Here is a 22,029-nt window from a genome sequence, read left to right as displayed (position 1 = left end):
TATTTTTTTCTGATGCATACTTTAGTTTGCGTAAAAGGTAGTGAAGGTGAAGTACTTATTTTGACACGAGCTTCCAGTGCTGATAATGTCTGCTAGTAAGAGTAGTGACAGTCAAATGGTTTTTAGCAACCAATCAGTGCCACTAAGGCACTGATTGGTCGTGCCTTAGCAACGGGATAATTACTCAAATTGTGCTTGAAAACAGACAAAAAACCAAAAAAAAAAAAAAAAAACTGAGCTTTTTGGAAAAACAGTAAATTTTTCTTAAAGTTGTGTTAAACTTGGCTAAAGTTTTAGGCACTAAAACTCAGTTTGTTTAAAACAATCTGGACTGTTGAGGAGCAGTGCAGCTAAATGCCATCTGCATAAAAATGAAATGCAACAGGCCAAGGGATAAAAAAAAAAAATTAGGAGAGCCTTAGTTAACCCATATAGTTGAATATATTATTCAATAATACGTAGCTTCTCTCTTTTTGTTGGTTTGGTTGTTAAAAACGGAATAGCAGCAGTGAAATGGCAAATCTGACCAGTTAGTTTTTAAAAAAAAGTGTTTGCTTTTTCTTATTCATGATATGCATCAAAACCAGGAAATCTCAGTTTTTTTTTTTAGAGCAAATCAACAAATTACATCCTGCGCTGCCTTGTTTTGAGTTTAGTAGAGATTAGATAAAGATATCTGCTTTGATGCTTAAAAATGGTGATAATCTTATAAATCCTTCATTTCCTGTTAAATACAAAACTAGAATCCCAAATAAAAAGAAGCTGTTAGTTTTTTCGTTTTGAGTTACAGAAATTTTGCACAAATAAGTGTGTGTGCAAGAGAAAATATCTACGGGTGTCGAGACTTTAAAGAATAACAGAAACTGGCTTCAACCAGTAAATCTCTGATTTTCGTGTCCAGAGCCCGGAGTTTAAAATGAAGCATCAGAATGTGGATCTTGAATTTCCCTTAAAGCTCGAACCGGTTTATGTTTCACCGACAGCGTCCTGCTTTACCTGTTCCTCTGGAACAAACATCCTTATTGGTTATTTCATAGTAGTTCATGTTTTAGTTCGTGCTCAGCTTGTTTGGTCTTTGGGTTGCAAATGCGAAACATGAACGGCATTTCACCTCGTTTGTCAAGAAAGTTGAAATCTGGTGTTCTTAATATTGCTATCCAAACAATCTGCTAGGCAGGAATTTAATTTACTGAATTAAAGAACCGTCTATTAAACAGTGAAAGGATTTTTTTTTCATCTGTTTCTGTTAAGGTTAGTTAAGGCAGGACAACATTTCAGTATCGATTATATAACGATACTTTAATTCGATATCAATGACTTTCATACAGTTTCTGATATTTCATTACGCATAACGCTCTGTTATCAGTTCAATTCAGTTTATTTATATAGAGTGTCATCTAAAGGCACTTTACAATTCACCCAGATCATCCGGTCAAATTGATTCAAAGTTTTCTATCTAAGGAAAACCAGCTGATTGCATTGACTCATTGACTCAAAGGCAATCCCTCACACTAAGCAAATTGTAGCGACAGTAGAGAGGAAAAACTCCCGTGTAAAAGGAAGAAACCTCCAGCAGAACCAGGCTCAGTGTGAGCGGCCATCTGCCTAGGCCGACTGGGGTTCAAGGAGACAGGAGCAGAGATAGAAAAAACTGTCAACCAGCTCAACAGGCGGCCCCGTCCAGGAAACACACAGCCAGGCAGACGAGTTCCCGAGCTAGCTCCCATGTCAGAGGATGAAGAGAGCACATCCAGCCAGTCACAGTCAGAGAAACAGGAAAACACTAAAATACGGGCAGATCTCGAACATCTAGAAACAAAGGTGTTGATGGCAGCAGCACAGCTGATATTTCTCTCCAGGATGGAGTCACAGCCAAACAGGAACAGACCAGATGAAGCTACTATGAGAAAAAGCAGAGAGAGCAGAAAGTTAGAGATTGAACTAACAGATTCTGCAGAGTGAGAGAATAGAGAGATGATGAAAAAGGGGTCCCCATGTCCTCCAGTAACCTAAGCCTATAGCAGCATAACTATAGAGATACCTCAGGATAACCTGAGCCACTCTAACTATAAGCTTTATCAAAAAGGAAAGTTTTAAGCCTAGCCTTAAAAGTAGACAGGGTGTCTGCCTCACGCACTAAAACTGGTAGTTGGTTCCACAGGAGAGGAGCCTGATAACTAAAAGATCTGCTTCCTATTCTACTTTTAGAAATTCTAGAAACCACTAGTAAACCTGCAGATTGAGAGCGAAGTGCTCTGTCACAGTATAAAGTTTTTTAAGTAAATATATTTCTAAAGTGTTGGGGTCTTATAAACATTTTATTATCATAACTTTCTACAGGCCTCTTTCTGGGGCTTTTATTTGTTTTGTTTTTATTTATCAATATCATAATTATAACTAAGAAATGTATGTTAAATATTCTTATTGCAGTATTTACTAATATAATAGCATTTCTCCCTAATATAAAGGCCTGTCAGACAGGCTGCGCTGTGTTTGAAATGTAACGCAACACCTGTAAACATTCAAAATGTTCTGAAAACTAATGACACTTCCTGTCGTTATTTTATAGTGACTGTGTAAATAGTGAGGCCCAGAAATAACTGAGTCATTACTGAGTCATGGGGATTTTATAAATAAGGTGACATTAGGTCAATTTCATACGTTCCTCATCAATAATTTTTATTTTAATTAATAATTTTTAAATGTATTTCACTTTTTTCTTGACTGGTCATCTTTTTTCATCATTGTTCATTTTAAAAATGAATAATGAAAATTGAGCAAGGCAAGAAAGTTCAGACTCAAAAAATAGGACGGTAGTCGTATTATTTGGATTTATTTTCCTCGAGTTTATTGGAGCTGAAGTCCACCTGTCTGCTGTGTGAGTGAGTGCGTACACGCACACGCACGCGTCCACAGAGCAGGTAACTCCTCCTCCAAACCGGTCAGGCAGGATTGAAACAGGTGTGAGCACGCTCCTATCAGGTGGAGTTGAACAAACAGCCTTTCTGTTTGGATCCACTGTCCTCCACGTTAAGGTCCAGCGTTCCACCATCGGATGAAGCGGCCATGTTGGCATTATTTTGATCACATTCGGCTAAATCTGAAAGTCATTAAAGTCCCTTTTTTATTTTTGTCAGAAACCAGGCATGGATGAGATAACGATATGGGAGCAGCACACGATAACCCTAAACAAGGTAAGTTTCTCTTCCTGTGAATGTGATGATGGATCTGTGGGGACCTTCTGTGGTGTTTATCAGCATTAAATGTGTTTTGGTACCTTTGGTATCTGTCTGCTGTAGAGGGAACAGCTAGCAGGGTGGGGCGGGGGCTTGTTTCTCAGGGGTTATTCTGAGGGACTCTCTGGGTCTGAGGTGGACCGTGCTTCAGATGTCTTGTTCCAGTGCAGGAATTCAGAGAGACACACCCTACTGCGCCCCACAGCACAGACTGGCTCGTCACCATCCTGCCACTGGAATGTGCTCCGTCTCCCTCTATCTCTGTGCTCCATCTCCCACTTAGGCTGCGTTTTTCTTTACTGCATTCCTTATCTGGCTTTAATGCACTTCCTATCATTTAGCCCCCTTTCTTTTCTCCCTCTCTTCATGGCAGGACCCAAAGGTGGGCTTTGGTTTTGCTCTATCAGGAGGGAAGGACAAGCCAAACCCAGATACGGGAGAAACAGCTGTGGTGGTGTCAGATGTTCTGCCCAATGGACCGGCCATGGGACGACTCTTGTATGTTTCTCCTTTTACACAACTAAACATTTAAAGATCAAATAAAAAACTATCCTTTCCCCCTAAAAAAAACAGACTTATATCTGTTGTTGCTTATGTTTTATGTTGTTTTGATTTTTTGTAGCAACAAAGACCAAATCGTCATGGTCAATGGAGTTTCTATGGAAAACGTTCACTCTAACTACACCATTCACACCCTAAAGGCATGCGGCAAGACGGCAAACATAGTGAGTATTCCAAAGGCGCAAATAAAATAGCCTTGCTAAAGTATTCACACCCCTTCAACCATGTCAAATGTTATTATAATACAACCACACATTTTAGGCTATCTTATTAGGACTTTACGTAATAGTCATACATGTGAAGTGGGAGGAAAATTATGCAGGGTTTTCAATATTTTTAACAAATGCAAAAAAAAATTACTTTTTTACATTTTTATTGAGATCCCTTTAATATCCAGAAATTAATCCAGATTAGCTTCCCTGGTGGTCACCTGTATAGTTATTATTATTATATAGGTATGGGCTTGAATGCTGCTGTTCTGTGAAGATCTCAGATGTTTGTGTTAATTAAAGTGAATGAACAGCAGGATCATGAAAATCAGAGAAATAAGAAATTAACCTCCCAATGTTAAAACAAGATGTTTACAGCATCAAAAATGGCTCACAGGTATGAGCATAGGAGCTGCTCACTGTTCACGTTGGGATGGATGGACCTAAAAACAGGAAGTTCTGGATTAAAACCTGTAGACACGGTCCAGATTTTGATTTAAAAACAAATGCATATGCAGGAGTCTCAAACCTGTTCCAGAAAGGGTCGTGTGGCTGCAGGTTTTCTTTCCAACCAAGCAATACCACACCAGACTCCAGCCATCTTATCAAGTGAGTCCAATCTGAACATGATGACTTGATGAGATGAAGGGAGCCTGGTGTGCTATTGCTTGGTTGGAAGGAAAACCTGCAGCCACACGGCCCTTTCTGGAACCAGTTTGAGAGACCTGATTTAAAGGGACACATGAATCACATCGTTTGATTTTTGCTTTTAAATTATTTCAAAAACAATAATTTGAAATTAGAACCATCTGTTCCACGTTGGTCCATCAGATGAATCTCAATAAATAGCATAAGTGTTTGTGGTTATAATGTGACGAAATGTTCAGTTAATTGTATGTAATGATGACTCATCTCATAGGTCAACCTGATCTTTAAACTCTGACCTTTGTTCCCTGCAGACAGTTAAACGGCCTCGAAAGATCCAGATCCCGGCCACCTCCAGACCGACAAGAGCAGCCTCACAGTCCAACCTGCTGGATCAAGATCCTCCCAGACGAACGCGCCGCTACTCTGATGGCAGCGACAACAGGGACGCGGGACGCTACAACCCCCGCGGCCGCAGCCCCTCGCCTCAGCGTAACGGTTACGGAGCAACACTGCCACTGATGTCCGGGTACAAGAGGCTGCCGCAGAACAATGCTCCTGAGAAACCCATTAAAACCACGCTGATTAAGAAGAAAATCACAGACGGTAGGATTTTCCTTCACATTAGTTTGAAATGCAAACCTGTATGATGGATATTTTTCTAGTCCAGGTCTCATTTTAAAATGACCAATCCTGTCCTGCTCTGCAGAGTACGGATTGAAGCTGGGAAGTCAGATCTTCATAAAGCACATGACAGAAAGCGGCCTGGCTGCAAAGGAAGGCACGCTGCAGGAGGGAGACCTCATTTTAAAGGTGGACTTTTCTCTTTCCTCTGCTTAAGATTAAAAGCATGGAAACTTCTTCTATCTATTGTAAGAAAAGCAAAAATAACCGCTTCTCTGTGTTTTAATAGATTAACGGAATGACGACGGAAAATCTCTCCCTCCTGGAGACCAAGCACCTGGTGGAGAAGAGCCGGGGCAAGCTGACCATGACGGTCCTCAGAGACGACCGCAAGTTCCTGGTCACCATCCCTGAGGTGGACGACAGCCCCCCCAACAGCGACGAGGAGCGTCGCAAAGACAGCAGCTCCGAGCTGGAAGGTAAGATTTCCTCATAGAGCCGGCAGTAGGTAGCGTGGATCCACATCAGGTTGTTAAACTTTTCTCTGTGACCAAACAGACATTTCAGACATCGATGAGGACATCACCCCTCGTCGGGCAACGCGTCAACACACCCGAGAGAAACGGACCCGCAGGTACAGACGTCACAGAGTTTTTCTTTGTTCTTTTGTTTCTTTCTTTTCAATTGCTGAAAATGTTTTGAACCTAGAACGAGAGCTGAGCCTCCTCCAAGAGCCAAGTCCAGGGACCCGTCGCCCGTACGCTCCACGCTGAGTCGGCCTCCTCCGAGATCGTACGCCTCCCGCAGAGGTACAACCTCCACAGAAACGCATTTAACTATTTAACTTAAATGGCACATTGACTGTAGGAATGCTGCCCTTCAGAGCCTTAAAAGCACCACTACCACAATTTCAATTCAGTTTATTTCTATAGCGCCAATTCACAACTCATGTCATCTAAAGGTACTTTACAATTCAACCAGATCATACAGTAAAGGTGATTCAAAGGAAAACCAGTTGATTGCATCAACTCAGCGGCAATCCCTCACACTAAGCATGCTTATAGCGACAGTGGAGAGGAAAAACTCCCTTTTAACAGGAAGAAACCTCCAGCAGAACCAGGCTCAGTGTGAGCGGCCATCTGCAGAGGCCGACTGGGGTTCAAGGAGACAGAAGCAGACATAGATAAAGAAGCAGAGATACAAAAGGTTACTGTCAACCAGCTCCACAGGCGACCCCGTCCAGGGGTCTATAGCTAGGCAGCTATAGACCAGATGAAGCTACTATGATGAGAAAAGTTAGAGAGTGAATTAAATTCTGCAGAGTGGGAAAGTAAGGATAGAATGAAGCAGAATTATTAAAAGGGGTCCCTATGTCCTCCAACAGTCTAAGCCTATAGCAGCATATCTATAGAGATGGCTCAATGAATCACATGTCAGCTGTGAGATAAAGAAAAAAAGATTTATTATGTTGAATTATTGTTTCTCTTCAGCTCCTTCTGAGTCGGATTCAGACCGCAGCGCCACTCCTCCTCCTCCCGTCAGGAGAGTCAGCCCAGATATGAAGGACTCCAGCAAATACAGGTCAGTCATTTAGATTTAAAAGAAGCTTAGAAGCAGAAGCCTTTTACTCATTTATTAGGAATTCATTCCAGTTTCAGCTCATTTAATTAGTGAAAAAAATTTGATTATTTGATCATTTCAGCAGTAATAATCTCACTTTTACTGCTCTGCATTATCTTGATGGGGTGTTTCTATAAAATGGTTTAAATTCTAGATTTCAAAGTCTTCCTTTTTTGCTGCTCCCAGTATATTAAAATGAGTTGGAAGAGTGCTTTGAAGACCTTAGTGATGGCATCTCTCTGCAGAGCTCTACCAGGACTGTCCACCCTCCCAAACCCTCGATCTTCTCCTGTGAACAACTGGAGCCTGCCTCGGCCTTCCTCCGCCTCCTCAAGGCCACGCAAGCCGGTGTCTGATTCCGACTCTGACCGCAGCGCGTCCCCACCCCCACGGAGAGAGAGCCCTCTCCCAGATGCCAGATACAAGTACGGGTTACCTCTGATTTGACCTTTGCTGGGGCATGGCTACGGGACTGAAACATTCAGACACACAGCCCAAACAGTCGACTTTTCAAACACATTTCATCGTCAGCCTTCACCTCTAAATGATCCTAATTCCTACACCTTGTCTCTGCAGATCTCTCTCCGATCTTCCCCCCGCCAGCCTCAGATCCTCCCCCATACATATAAGAGACGAGCCACCAAGAAGGGTCAACTCCCCAGTGAGGATCCCACCCAGAGGTCTGTACACATGTCCACACATCCCTGTCTGGGTACATGTAGTGAGAGCTGTTGATTCCCATTAACCTACATTCATTTTAAGCCATTTTTAACCCTTTCTGTGCCCTAAACCTAACCATCACCATTGCATAGCTAAACTAAACCTAAGCTCATTTCACACCTTAAGGTCAGAATGCACTGAATCCAATTTTACATCCAATTTCACAGAAAATTGTGTCGGACAAGGTCATGGTGTTTAGCGCTCATTAAAAGTCAATTGAGATAATCATATAGACACGATTTTACACAAGGGGGCTGCGTAGCTCCAACTGAGATAGAGCCCAAATCTATTTTATTTGGACTACGCAGCAATTCAGCAGCAATTTCATGGGTCTGACGGGAAGAGAGACGCAGTTACAAAGTAAAACACATCCGCTTTGGAGGGAAATACAAAATAAAATCTGTTAATCGCACGGAGAAAGAATCAGTTTTGAAGTCGCACATCCCGTATATAGTAAGCAGTACAGACTGGTGCAAAAATAATAAATGAAACATAAAAAAATTGAAAAATTTACCCATGATAAGAGTTCAGGAGGACAGAAAATGTATCTGAGCATCACAAAAAACTTCACGAGAAAAAATGGATGAAGTAGTTAATCCACTTTGAGCCTCACAAAAAAACTAAATGAGGGTCAGAAAGAGCAGCTAAGCGCAGCGTATCTCTCTCACCTCTTTATGAAAATAAGAATAACTTAGATAAACTTCTCAGATCTCTCTATGAGAATCACCTCTCCGCCTCAGTCAGCAAGCAAATCGTCCCACTGCGTTTATAGCTGTATTTTTCTTTCTTTAGACGCAGATGTCATTATGTTTTTAATATATGAACATTCTCTATCTGTTCTGGTTCGAGATGCTGCACAGACTTGTTCAGTGGGGCTTTGCTTTATAGAATGTGCCACTGGTTTTTAATTTAGGTTTTTTTTTTAATAACTTTTCATAATCTGTCCAAGTCAAATGTGGGAAATTGTTGTAATTAGTGTATAGCACAGAGACAGTGGTGAAAAAAAATCTGTGCAGAATTGCCCACCCTGCCTAGGCGAAGCCTCTCTATACGCAGACAGTGGGACATGCAAAAAAAAAAAAAACTGATTGTAGATTAAAAATTTGTACGCAGCCTTTAGTCCTAAACCTGTCTGCAGACAAAGTGAAGACAAGCAAAATGTCCTCACTTTGCTTCAAATGTTTCTCAGCGTGATGGTGAAATAGGTGCTCACACACAAACACAAACATTCCCTGTCCTTTACCCTCTAAACTTCCCTGTCGGTATTTATTTCACTTTTAATGGTTTGTCTGTTATTGGGTGCAGCTGAGAAGGTTCTGCAGCACAGAGGTGCCTCACAGATTTATGAATTTTTTTTTATTTTTTATAAAGCTTTAAAGCATTTGCTCTCTAATTCTCAGTGCATAGTTAAAACTCTCCCCCCAAGATACCAAAAATAAGTGTAACAACATGAAGAAGTAAAAATAGAAGTAGAATTGTTAGAATCTGATTTATCGATTATAGAAATAATCGTCAATAATTTACTAATCAATTAATTGTTAACTGGATGATAGAGACTCTGAAATATACCTTTAGCTGACAGTGACTCACTTAGCAGTAATTATACCAAAATTGTGAAAAAAGAAAAAAGATATGTAAACATTTTGCATTTAAGATAAAATTGTCAATCTGCTCTATCCAGAACTCCACAAGTGGAAAAGTTTTAGTTTCTCCTGGTTGAGTTTCGAATAAAATCCTTATTTAAGGAATATTTTGCTTGCTTGTCCAATTATTTGAAGAAATAGTCAATAGATTAATCCATCCATCCATCCATTTTCTTACATGCTTAATCCCAAGCGGGGTGGCGAGGGGTGCTGGTGCCTATCTTCAGCTGTCTGAGGGCGAGAAGCGGGGTCCACCCTGGACAGGTCGCCAGACCATCGCAGGGACAAACAGGACAAACACCCATTCACGCACACACTCACACCTAAGGGGACTTTAGAGAAGCCAATCAACCTGACAGTCATGTTTTTGGACTGTGGGAGGAAGCCAGAGTACCCAGAGAGTACCCACTCATGCTCAGGGAAAACATGCAAACTCCATGCAGAAAGACCCCGACCTCGAACCCAGAACCTTCTAGCTCAGGCATCCCCAACCTCGGTCCTCGAAGCCCGCTGTCCTGCAGGTTTTAGAGGTTTCCTTGCTCCGGCACAGCTGATTTTAATTGAAAACTGATTAACAGACTTTTGGTCTACTGCAATCATTATAATCAGCTGTGCCAAAGCAGGGAAACCTGTAAAACCTGCAGGACAGCGGGCCTCGAGGACCGAGGTTGGGGATGCCTGTTCTAGCTGCAAGGCAGCAGTGCCACCCTCTGCACCACTGAGCAGCTCCAATAGATTAACCGATTTGCAAAATAATGGTTAGTTGCAGCCCTAACGGATACTGAGACACTGCTGATGATGATGGTTTTCCATGTTCTGTTTCCAGATTCTGATTCTGAGTCGGACAGCACCTCGGCACCTCCTCCGAGGCACAGCACTTCGTACAGCCAGGACTCCCTCAGCAGATACAGGTACAGATGATGGTCCTCCAAACCCACCCCCATACCTGAAAGAGTTCCCGGAGCGGACACTGGCCAGACTTCACAGCTTTCTCTTATGCTTATCACTAATCATTTGCTTTTGTTTGATTTAAATACTTAAAGGTACCCCTTGCTCTTATTTCTGTGATTTATTTTTTTCATTTACTTATTCAGGACCAGTTTGACTTTGCTTGATTTGTTTTTGGTTTATTTTTTGACTTTGTATCACATGTGTTTTAAGTTTTTGTTAACTAATAAAATAAAAGTGGCTTTTTACAGAACATGTATGTGGCTGTATTGATCAGAGAACACTTATCAATGAAGCAGCTCTGCTCCAATCAGATACCAATGAACCCATCATGCATCAGTTCCTGAAAATCTGCATGTGTTTCAAAGCATGATTAAAATAAAAAAAAGGTTCATTCAGATATTTACTGGCCAAGAAGCTTTAAATGCTGATCATAGGCAGATCATTTTGAGTGGTCACAATGCAGTTGACCTTCACACAGAGAGCTTCTTTAAGAGGTAATAAGCTGAACATTTACCATTCAAGTCTCAGATTATCATGAATATAGCCACTGGTCCCCCCTCGTCAAACATAACTGAGATTTGTTGTCTTCCTCCTCCCTCACTCCCACCTCCCTCTTTTCTCTTGCAGAGTCCTGCCCGAGGTTTCTCTGCAGCCTCACGTGGAGCCGCCTCGATGGAGCGAAACCAGCGAGCAGCCACAGAAAGGTCTGCATTTCATTCTAGTTTTTTCTCCTTTTCATTAGTTTTTTATTAATTTTTATCAGCTGCTGGACAAAGATGTTGAAAAACTTTCCTCAAAAGAAGTATGAAAATGTTTTATTTATTGACCTCCACAGCTGACTCAGAGCAGGAATCAGAGGCCAGCTACGCATCTCCCCCCCGCAGGGACACCTCAGGTAGCGGGAACTCAAACCGAGCCAACAGCAGACGCAGGTGAGGCAAACCTTTCAGTTTCATGTGCTTTTTATTCACTTTCTACACATAATTTGAAGAGAATCTAGCTGCAGACCTGCACTGTCAGGACAGGACATTTATTTCAAGTCTTTCAAAGTAAAAGTAAAGTTAGTATACAGGAAATATTTTATGTTCCCGTGTTTATTCTCTTGCTCTTCATAATTGAAATGCATTTGTCTATTCATGAGTTAAAATATATATATATATATATATATATATATATATATATATATATATATATATATATATATATATATATATATATATATATATATATATAGATAGATAGATAGTAGTGCTGTCAATCGATTAAATTTTTTTAATTGCGATTAATCGCATCAATGCCTGAGTTAACTCGCGATTAATTGCATTTTAATTTTTTTTCTGATTAAAAATCATTTAAATACTCTCGATGACATACAAAAAATACATACAGGCTAGGTTTGTGCCAATGTTCTTTTTTTAAAATGAAAACAGGTCACAGACACTGATTTATGCCATAGAAACATATGGCAAGAAGATGGGGAGGCATGTAGCAAAAAATAACAAATATGTAGCCAAAAAAAAGGCCCTGAAAACAGGCTGATGTAAAAGACAGTCTTTACAGTTAATACAGTCTTTTGAACAAAGACAAGCATTTTACCCTACTGCTATAAAATGTAGTACAGTTAACATTAGATGTTAATTAACCAAGATAATAATGAACAATTTTCAATCAATACATCAAAATCAATAGACCGACATCACTAGATGGAGGTAGTCTATGCCCTAGAAAGTTACTTTTCAGCCTCTTAACAAAAATGAGAACACACACACACCCACTCACCCACACACAGACACACCCACCCACACACACACACACGATACCGACCTGTGGCGTACACAGACAGCAAGAGTGCCGTAGCAGATTCCATTTCACCTCAGTAATCTGTTTTCTCAGCGTATTTCAGGTTGCTACTAGTTACCAGACACTCAACTTGTTTGTTGGTGGTGGGGCTTAAACAAAAGGCACTAGCGCTACCCAGTGTATGAGCGTCTTTTTTCCTTGAGGAGCTCCGCTCTCGAAGCCTATGGAAAATGCATACACTGGGGAAAATAGCCCCGCCTTCCCGCAGGCTGCAGCGGGATGTACTTGGAAAATTGTACCATAAAACCACATAGCGTTAATCTCACGTTAAAAAAATTATCGCCGTTAAAATGGCCTCGCGTTAACGCGATAATAACGCGATAATTTTGACAGCACTAATATATAGCAATGCAAGAAAATAACAAAATTAACAGTTATTTTATAAATACATCTCTTTAGTTTTTGTTTTTTTTGTGAGTATTAAATTATATATTCTTTACTCTTTTAGTATTGTTTGTGTTGTTTTTACCTTTGCTGTTGGACCACAATGGAGGGTGTGGGATAGATATCAAATTAACTTAGCTTTGTGTTCTAACAGTGAAATACTGAATAAATAGATACATGAGCAAAATAGATTATAACTTCAGTTTTTTTCCCACGACACCGTTGACAACATTGGATGCAAAAAAAACATTTAAATGTCAATTTATTTTGTTGGAAGTGTTTTTACTGTCAAAACAGCAGATTTAACGGCATGACGTGCAGCGTTTAATTTTTGACAAAATGCCAGAGGGAGTCACAATTGAAACATGCGTCTGTAAGTGACGGATAATGTTGTAATAAGTAAAGGAAAATCACCCAAAAATTATATAATGAAGGAGTTTTTTTCTTGGTCTTTAAATGGATTTAATTGTGCACTCATCTCACAAAAAACATGTAATCTTCTAATAGAATCAGGCAGCACATAGTTGCTGCACGCTGTTCCTGAAGGCTTTCAATAAAACAATTGGAATAAACTTCCTGTCCTAACAGTGCAGGTCGGCAGCCAGACCCCCATAATTTAGGCTCTGCACCGAGAAACATAAAGTTAACTTTATGGAGTTCCTACAAGAAAGCTAATTTCTAGAATTCAGAATATTAAAACCATTGAACTGTTTTTCAAATTTGAATGGCGTTAGAAAATTGCTGTAGTGTAGCTCTCATTTCAGGTTTATAAAACTATTCAATGTTCTGGATCAATCATTTAATATGAACTGGTCACTAAAAAAAAAACATTCCCGCTCTGTGAATGTTTAGGCCTAAAGTTCAGGTTTACTCTTTGAACAGAGAATAAATCAGCAAAAGGATGTCTGAAAATATTAAAACTACAAATAAGAAGATGTTTAACATAAATGAGGTCATCCTATAACAGTAATAATAACAAAACTGGAAGGTTACGCTTGAGAGCGAGAAACGAGTTTGGTTGGTCTGTCATAGTCAAACGCAGCCATTCTCTGTTTTCTATTTTTTTTAACCCTTGTTGAATAAAATCTGCACACACTGCTGCACATGACAGGACTTCCTGTTAGGATTGCACCACATTATTTCAAGTGCTGAGGACCCACAATGCAACAGGATTAAATCCCTCCAGTCCAAACTAACATGTTCACGTCTGAACCAACCTTTACTGATAGACTTTAAACCTCACACCCCTGAATATTTATGATCCAAACTAAAAATGTATCTTTGTATTTTTAAAGCTGAAGCTCTCTTAGCTCAGACCAACACAGAGGGAAATGATATCTGACTAACAAAATGCTAGTTTGATCAGTGTTATATTTATTATTTTTTGTAATATATATTTTCTATATATTTAAGATACATATTTTATATATATTTTTTTATATTTATCAGTCTAAATGTATGTTTCTGTCTAATCTTCAGAAGCTGAACTTGATTAGTGAATATTTTAAACGGATAACCATTGACGTTTCCTTTTTATTCTTTTTTTTAAACTGTTATGGATAAAATGTGACAAATTGGTTCTATGTTTCCTCAGAGTCCTGTCTAAGAAGGCAACTTCAGTCCCTTCAAAGCAGGATCCTCCACGTCAGGTCAAATCCCCGACCCGACCGCCCCCCGATGGTGGGTTTACTCCTTCCTGTGCTCTCACTGTCATTTATCACCAGCAGCAGTAGAACAGCGACCGTTTCTCACCTTCTCACCTCGTTCTTTCTTAGAGTCCTCAGAGTCGGATGAGCTTTCACATCTCAGGAGGTCTGGCAGCTCTGAGGGAGAGGATCAGCGCCGCAGGTACGACAGAAACACCCGATACACAAACTATGACTTAAACATGTCTGATTACAGTCCAGGTTTCTCATTTATTTATTTAAAGAATGAGCTTAAGTAAAATTCTCCTTTCATTTCATTGACTGATGTTAATGTTTGATTTTTCTTTACATATTTTGAGTAGATGTTTGATTGGCAGAATATAATGAAACATTTCTATTAACTTTAACCTAAAAATTTGAACTAATTATTTCTAATATTTCACACAAAAATAACCTCAATAAGTAGAAATTTATAGTAAATGTATCTTTTATTTGGAGGTCAGTAGTGTTTCCGTTCACTAAATTAAATTTTATTTTATTATTTTTATACATCATGGCAGCTTCTTAAGTTGCACTCATAAATGACCAGAATTAGAGATAGAACTCTAAAAAACAGATTATATTTGCAAAAATGAACAAATATATGACAGTTAAAATTTTGATGCGTTTTATTTCTCTTAATTCTAATCCGTCTTCCTTGAAGTTCTCTGTTGTTTAATGCGTTTGGTTTTCTCCATCCTGTAGCTTCCTCCTCCATCAGATCAAATTCAGATGAAACCATGAAAAGTGTTTTACCGTCACATGTAAAAATAAAGGAAGGAGGTCAGAGAATAACACCTTGTTTTTTTTGTCCTGCAGTGTTCCCCGCGGTGCTAATGGCGGCGGCGCCATCCGATCTGGGATTTCAGTGAAAAATAACCCTCAACTCTACTGTAAGAATCAGGATAAGAACATTTAACTAGTTTGCCCTTTAATGGAGGGTCTCAGTAATTATCACAGTTGAATTTCCTCATATTATTTTCATTTAAAGCATGACATCGATGATGATGTTTGAATTTCTCTTACAGCCAAACCTGTGGAAGAGCCTCTCTATTTCCTACCTCCAGACTCGTACCCGTCCTCTAATCCTGGGTGAGGATTCATCTGCCTTTAAGCTCGATTAATCAAACATTCCAGCGGTCTGATTTTTTGTCTCCATCTTCTCTTTTAGGTATAGCTCGGATGTAAATACGGTGAGGTTTGTTAAAGGCCGCAGTTTGGGCCTAAGACTGGTGGGAGGCAATGATGTGGGGATCTTTGTAGGTGGAGTTCAGCCAAACAGCCCCGCATATGAGGAGGGGATGAAGGAGGGAGACCAGATCCTGAAGGTAACCTACTGGGTGGGGCACGTCTTATTATTGGGCTCTCTATAGAGTTTGGAGCCCGAATCAAGGTTTTGGTCCTTGTTTGTTTTAGGTAAATAACATCGATTTTGGCCATTTCACACGAGAAGAAGCTGCCAACTTCCTCCTGAATCTCCCAGCAGGAGAGCGGGTGGAAATATGCACTCAGAAGAAGATGGACAGTAAGTGTGGAGACAGGTGATCATGGCATGAGTTACTTTTAACCTGCATCAACCCTAACGTCCACCCGTCTTTAGTCTACAAGAAGATCATCAAGTCCAGCCTGGGGGACAACTTCTACATCCGTACCCACTTTGACTACGAAACGGAAGAGCCCCGGGGCCTAAACTTCACCAGGGGAGAAGTGTTCAGGGTCCTAGATACGATGTACAAGGGGAAGATAGGCAACTGGCTGGCTGTCCGCATGGGGAACGACCTGCATGAGATGGATAAAGGCATCATACCAAACCAGGAGAAGTAAGGAAGGAGGCCCTTCAGCAGTAATATTACCAACTTCACTGTATTATATTACAATTTTATTAACTACTATTGGATGACATGAACGATTATTTCAAAATGTTTGTGTCATATTCTTCCCACAAATTAGCGTTGGTCAATTGGTTAAAATACGTTTAGGTTTTAGGAGTTTACATTGTCAAACTGATTAACCGTCTCCTCCAACCATCGCCTCTCTCTGCAGGGCAGAGAAACTGGCCACCATCGAGCGCTCACAGCGCTCCACTGGAGAGAGGCAGGGTACCGGGCCCAGAGCGGAGTTCTGGAAACTGCGAGGGCTCCGAGGAAACAAGAAGAACGAGAAGAACAACAGACGAAGCCGGGAAGACCTGCTGCAGCTCACAATTCAGGGCAAATTTCCCGCCTACGAGAAGGTCCTCCTGAGGGAAGGTTAGCAGACGGGCTTTCTGGGCTCAGAAATCACATCCAGGTCAGTTTTTAAACACTGAATGATTTTTGTTGTTTTTTTCCAGCTAATTTCAAACGACCGATCGTTATCCTGGGACCTCTGAATGATATCGCCATGGAGAAGCTGGTCCATGAGATGCCTGATGAGTATGAGATAGCAGGTTAGTGTTCTGCTCCATCTTTGTTCTTTTCTAACCAGTTTCATATAAAGCGTTGCACGCCCTGGTGTTTGTTCCTGACTGCTTTGAGCTGCGTTCTCACAGAAATGGTTCCTCGCAGCGGAGGAGGAGACAGTAGCTCCACCGTTATTAAACTGGACACTGTAAGGAGAATAGCAGAGAAGGTGAGAAACGACCATCAACATTCAGCTTTAAATATTTTTCTGTCTTGTGTTTATCCTCTGAATGGTTATGGATTTGCTCCCTTTAGGACAAGCATCCCCTGCTGGACATCACTCCAACTGCAGTGGAGCGACTGAACTACATCCAGTACCACCCAATGGTGTTGTTCCTGGACCCCCATAGTCGCAAGGATGTCAAGACCATGAGGCAGAGGTACAACCCCGACTCCAACAAGAGCTCCAGGCGCCTTTACTCTCAGGCCGTCAAGATGAAGAAACATGCCAACCACCTGTTCTCAGGTATTTCTCACTGCAGTAAAACTTAAATGTTTCCAGTTTTCCTGTTGAATAAGGCAGTGTGACTCTGGAACGTTCTCCTGACTTTCCCTTTCAGCTTGTATAGAGCTGCAGCCCGGGACCCACAAATGGTACGACACCCTGAAGGACAGCATCCGGCACCAGCAGTCCAAGCCTGTCTGGGTGTCTGAGGTCACGGTATGTCCATTTTAGATTATGTTCAGGAAGTTTTTCAATCCAGGAATGAAACGGCTGCCAGTCTTGATTTAAACTGGAAAACACTGTTTTCAATTTTCATCACATTATTGCTGCAGTTTAACATCCTGTTAATGAGGTGCCTGATCAAAAAGGACAAGTACAGGTAATCCTGTACTGCAAAAACGATCTAGATATAAGTAAGAATATCTTAACTTAAGTGTATTTATCCTTATTTGAGCAGGTAAATAAGATTTTCAAATGGAATGAGTGTATTTACTCTTAAAATAAAATAATTAGGTAAAATGCACTTAAAATAAGACCATACAATTGTTTTTTTTTCTTATTTTAAATGTAAATTGTCTTGTTCCATTGGCAAAGTGTCTCACTTACCTCATTAATTCAAGGAGAAAATGCACTTATTTTAGGAAGAAAAAAGGACTTTAGATTTCAGTGTTTTGCAGTGTGTGGGACTGTAAAGAGTAAATCACACGGATTCCCCTCCTGAATCAAACATATCATGTTTGATTTAAACTAAAGCAGGAATGAAACAGAAAACACTTTGTAGTAAATAATCTAATCCCATCGGAGCATCGGTCAATCTTAAGAATTAAGAAGAGGAAAGAAATGGTTTTAAAGTGAAACTGTTGAGTAAAACATCCTCATAGCATTTCCACTTTGTAGACATGAATCTTTATGTTGCAGTTTGCAAACATGTATATGTGCTGATGTACTCGGACTGATTCAGATTATATTGACTACATTTTCTTAGTGGTGGTTAAAGTTTTTATAAGTCAGGTTGTTTTATAATCCAGCTTAATTTCTTTAAATCCTCTTCACTTTCCATTCTGTCCAGCTGGAGAGTGGAGGGGAACAGGACTTGGATGCTCTGGACCCGACCCAGATGGACTACCTGAGTGCCGCCAGTGACCTGGAGGACACAGACGGAGAGGCCATCACAGACGGAGAGGCCTACACTGACAATGAGGACCTGGAGGAGGCCTATCCTGGTCAGAATGTCGCCAGGTTCCCACAAAGCTCCAGAAATCAAGGAGCCGCTTTGGCCCGATCGTCCGAACCGGCCTTGGAGTACGAAACCCCGCCTGTTGAACGAGAGCCGAGTGACGACGGCTATTCGGACAGAGAAATCCCACCGTTGATGCATGTGCCAGAGCCCAGGTCGACCCAACAGCACGACTACAGCCCGCCCCGGAGTCCCGCTGCGGAGGAAGAGACGTCTCATCGCAGTTTCTCAGACTCTGACTTCGATGCTCTTGATGTCGACCAACCCTCAGATGGACCACCAGATTTTGTAGCCCCCGATCCTTTAAACCGACACTCCATAAACAGACCATCATATGAAGAGGAGGCGCCAGAGAGCCCGCAGCCCGCCCCGCTGTCAGCCATCGAGGAGCGATTAGAGCAGGTTTGTTCAAACAGAAGCTTCCTTTTTATGAATGAATTTATTCTAGATTGCAATTGTTCTTCTGATTTTAGGATTTTTTTCAACATTTTTAAAAACAATTCAGCCTCTAAGCTTTATGCAGCTTCTTATAGAAGAATAGAATAGATTCCTTATATTTAAAGACTTTAAACATTAGAAAACATTAGGATATGCATTTATCTGGCCTTATTATATTTTAGAAATCAATTTATGATGCTAGTAAGATTTTTTTTTTTACACAAAGAATGTCCTCTTCAGTTTGGGCCTTTAAGGATTTACCTGAACTGTTCTTTTTTACATGGTGGAACAATTGGATGAATTAAAATTTTATTCACAGAGGATCTACTTCACAGAGGATCAACTTCACAGAGGATCAAAGTTAATAATAATTCTTAAATATATGCATCCACCCCACACTACTAATGTTTGGATTAAACTTTGACTGCATGCTTTATGCAGCTGGATATTAAACAGTATTTTTATGCAACAGAAGGATATTTTGATTGATTAAGCAGTGGGACTTGATTAAGATTAATCGCAATAATTACAGGTTCTCTTATAAATTCATTTTTTAATCGCATTTGAATTGACAGCCATGTATCAACAGAATAAAAAAAAATTTCATTTTTTTTTCACAAACAATTTTAACAATTAATATACGAGCAGAGCAACACAGATATTGTTTTTTATCCATCACATTGGTTAAAAGTTATAATCATTCAGTTTTCTTTTAGAAACCTCTAATATTTTATTACTTCTATCGAAGTGTAAAAAGTACATGAACATTCATATAGCAAGGAGGAGTGCTGAGAAGGTTACAAGTACCCGGTCCTCATCTTCTTACAGTCAGCCTCAGTTATTAGGAAATTTCAGACATACATAAAAATACCAGCTTCCCTGCTGTGTCACACCATTTCCAGTGAGGATTCTTCTCAGCAGTGTGATGAACCTCAACGTCTGTTGTTGTTTCCTGCGTCTGTAAGCCCTGATTAGACGATCGTTTGTCGTATCCACTTCCCAAAAGCCGACTCTGTCAAGTAAATTCACCGAAGGCTGCCTTCTTCGCCTGACTCTCGGCAAACAAAGAAATATCACAATGATAACCAAACTTCCTGAATGTTACGCTACTTAATGCCACCTGAGTGACAAAATCCACCTGGGTGTTTAGTCTATAAATAACACCATGGGGACCCCCATCAGGCTCCTGGGAGCCTCTCACAGAGAAGTTCTGAGTGACTGGGAGTCAATCACAGAACCATGGTTACAGTTAACCCTTAAAACCCCAAAGAACCAACACTTTTATGCTGCTCGTGTTTAAATACAGAGGATTATGTAAAAAAATATGCAATTAATTGCCTCAATTTATCTAATGAGTTAAAATCTTAATAATTAGCCAAAATTAATGCTTTAACCCTTTATAGTGCACACATTTCAATTAGCTTTTTACCTTTTTCTTAACTTAACCTTTTTCAGCTTAGTTTACAGTAGGTAAAATATAATTCAAGGGCTCATCTAATAAGTGAAATAACAAAATTACATGTGCAGCCAGGTCTCAGTATATATGCTGAATGGCTGGATATAAATCTTATGCTTCTAGACCTCACTGAGGGACCGGGTGGGCTCCATTTTTAAGGGGTGATCTAAAAATGACTTGCCCGAGAATATTTTAAGGTCTTGGCTCTAGTTTCAAAACAGAAAATGTTTAGGTATGCTTTGTCTGGAACCTTTAAGAAATAAAACCCTTCAGTCCAAGGCTGATATTCCTGGACTAGAACCCCCCTGAGTTTACTGTATGGAAGGAAGATGCTTCTGAATCTACAGCAAAACAACACAAAGACAATTTCCCCTAACTCCCATAATGGTGCTTTCACACACCCCACGCGTTTGAGCAGCAGAAGCAGCCAGTTTACATGCAAAGTCTATGGTTGATGCATATCAAGGGGCATCAAAAGCTCCTGCAGCACATCTAGAGCAGCAGGAGCAGCGCCTCATGAGCTTCTGAGCAGCACAAGCTTTCGAGCCTCTAAGGCGCTTGACGTGCTTCACAAGCAGAAGATGCTAGAGTTGGAAAAACAGAATTTTTGCTGCTGGATGCGCCACATCAACCAATCAGAGAAGCTGATCTGGGAGCTGGCAGGGAGACAGACACAGCACTGCTGATGCAGTGATCACTGAAACAGTTTAACGCCTAAATTGACTAAAAATGTGGAAACCTGCCGGCAAAATATGTTCCTTTTTATTATCCTGCTGCGTGCAGTTTGGATTATGCACATGGAAAACGCCAACATCTACTTCCAGAATGCCACCAACAGTAGGGGAAATCCCCCAAGAGGCAACCAGGCCTGAGGCTGCGGCTGCTGGTGGGGATTCCCAGTAACAGCGCACCGCCAGTATGTGGGAGTCTGGGCGGCTCCAACGGCAAAATAATATTTTCTGGCAGGATCGTAATCTGGATGAGCGGACTGCACAGCTGATGTTTTTAGCTGGACTTTCTCGCATAAAAAACATTAAAAATACTTTTTACCTGCTGATCACAGCAAATACAGTAAAGCCACTCTCTGCCAATAAACACAGGAGCATCAGACGCGTCTCCAGGCACTTTTTTGCTTTTGAAATCGTGTGTGAATGTAGCATTAATGATAAAGCATCAATAAAAATGTACTTCAATATGTATAGTATTTGAATCTCTTGCTTTAAATTCACTCTTCGCTCTCTGTTTTAGACACGTATGGCAGAACCACAAGCCCAGGCTGAGGGGAAGAAAGGCCCGGCCTTCATTGTGTGAGTCTCCGCTTCCTCCTCATTGGACGGATTCAGTAAAAGTTGACTGGTTCTGGCTGCTGATTCTCTGCTCTGCACCTCCTCAGGTTGGCTCATCACCACCAAGCGGTCCAGTACAGACGGACGCAGATCCAAGGCAGCGACAGCTCCGACGATGACGAGTTTGACGACGATGACGTGGTGGACGACGTGGAATGGGGTCCCGCCACGGAGCTGTAGAGGACCAGGGGATTCAAGATGGCGCCAATAAATGTTTCACTCCTTTAACCCATTATTGATTGCTAGATTTTTTAAATGTGTCTAGAGAGGGCAATGTTGTCAAATGTTTGACAAAGCTTCAGAATTTCCCATCGCAAACATTTTGCCCCGCAAACATGAGATCAAAGTGCCTGTTTTTTTTTCAGTTTTATATTTATTATGCTTTAAAAATACTTTAAAAAATGTTTGTTATAACTGTTGTAAAATATTAATTCTAGTTATATTAGCAATGATGTCAAACACAGAAGACCACTCATGAAAACAGTTTTTAAAACTTTTCTACAATAAACCATTGTTTCTAATTCAGAA

General features: G+C 40.6%; 1 protein-coding gene across 4 annotated transcripts in view; it reads left to right on the top strand.

Moving 5' to 3' along the window:
* tjp3 (tight junction protein 3) overlaps nucleotides 1–22,029 on the top strand; it is a 31,065-nt gene extending 9,036 nt beyond the window's left edge. For all 4 annotated transcript variants that reach the window (XM_038295309.1, XM_038295306.1, XM_038295307.1 and 1 more), the window contains exons 2-30: nucleotides 3,138–3,194; nucleotides 3,610–3,734; nucleotides 3,859–3,961; nucleotides 4,966–5,257; nucleotides 5,361–5,464; nucleotides 5,565–5,754; nucleotides 5,834–5,909; nucleotides 5,984–6,084; nucleotides 6,766–6,856; nucleotides 7,141–7,320; nucleotides 7,472–7,575; nucleotides 10,085–10,169; nucleotides 10,837–10,913; nucleotides 11,045–11,141; nucleotides 14,048–14,133; nucleotides 14,229–14,301; nucleotides 14,958–15,031; nucleotides 15,167–15,230; nucleotides 15,310–15,466; nucleotides 15,555–15,663; nucleotides 15,739–15,958; nucleotides 16,182–16,387; nucleotides 16,471–16,566; nucleotides 16,669–16,748; nucleotides 16,835–17,045; nucleotides 17,140–17,240; nucleotides 18,094–18,663; nucleotides 21,404–21,462; nucleotides 21,549–22,029. In XM_038295309.1, coding sequence (XP_038151237.1) covers nucleotides 3,147–3,194; nucleotides 3,610–3,734; nucleotides 3,859–3,961; nucleotides 4,966–5,257; nucleotides 5,361–5,464; nucleotides 5,565–5,754; nucleotides 5,834–5,909; nucleotides 5,984–6,084; nucleotides 6,766–6,856; nucleotides 7,141–7,320; nucleotides 7,472–7,575; nucleotides 10,085–10,169; nucleotides 10,837–10,913; nucleotides 11,045–11,141; nucleotides 14,048–14,133; nucleotides 14,229–14,301; nucleotides 14,958–15,031; nucleotides 15,167–15,230; nucleotides 15,310–15,466; nucleotides 15,555–15,663; nucleotides 15,739–15,958; nucleotides 16,182–16,387; nucleotides 16,471–16,566; nucleotides 16,669–16,748; nucleotides 16,835–17,045; nucleotides 17,140–17,240; nucleotides 18,094–18,663; nucleotides 21,404–21,462; nucleotides 21,549–21,681 — 3,912 coding nt within the window. In that variant the 5' untranslated portion in view covers nucleotides 3,138–3,146 and the 3' untranslated portion in view covers nucleotides 21,682–22,029. The remainder of the gene's footprint in view (nucleotides 1–3,137; nucleotides 3,195–3,609; nucleotides 3,735–3,858; nucleotides 3,962–4,965; nucleotides 5,258–5,360; nucleotides 5,465–5,564; nucleotides 5,755–5,833; nucleotides 5,910–5,983; nucleotides 6,085–6,765; nucleotides 6,857–7,140; nucleotides 7,321–7,471; nucleotides 7,576–10,084; nucleotides 10,170–10,836; nucleotides 10,914–11,044; nucleotides 11,142–14,047; nucleotides 14,134–14,228; nucleotides 14,302–14,957; nucleotides 15,032–15,166; nucleotides 15,231–15,309; nucleotides 15,467–15,554; nucleotides 15,664–15,738; nucleotides 15,959–16,181; nucleotides 16,388–16,470; nucleotides 16,567–16,668; nucleotides 16,749–16,834; nucleotides 17,046–17,139; nucleotides 17,241–18,093; nucleotides 18,664–21,403; nucleotides 21,463–21,548) is intronic.

The sequence above is a fragment of the Cyprinodon tularosa genome, unplaced genomic scaffold (genome assembly GCF_016077235.1).
Source record: "Cyprinodon tularosa strain WSP-4 unplaced genomic scaffold, ASM1607723v1 ctg353, whole genome shotgun sequence".
Lineage (NCBI taxonomy): Eukaryota > Metazoa > Chordata > Actinopteri > Cyprinodontiformes > Cyprinodontidae > Cyprinodon > Cyprinodon tularosa.
The sequence above is the reverse complement of the archived record's forward strand: the minus strand, read 5'-3'. Positions and strand labels throughout refer to the sequence as shown.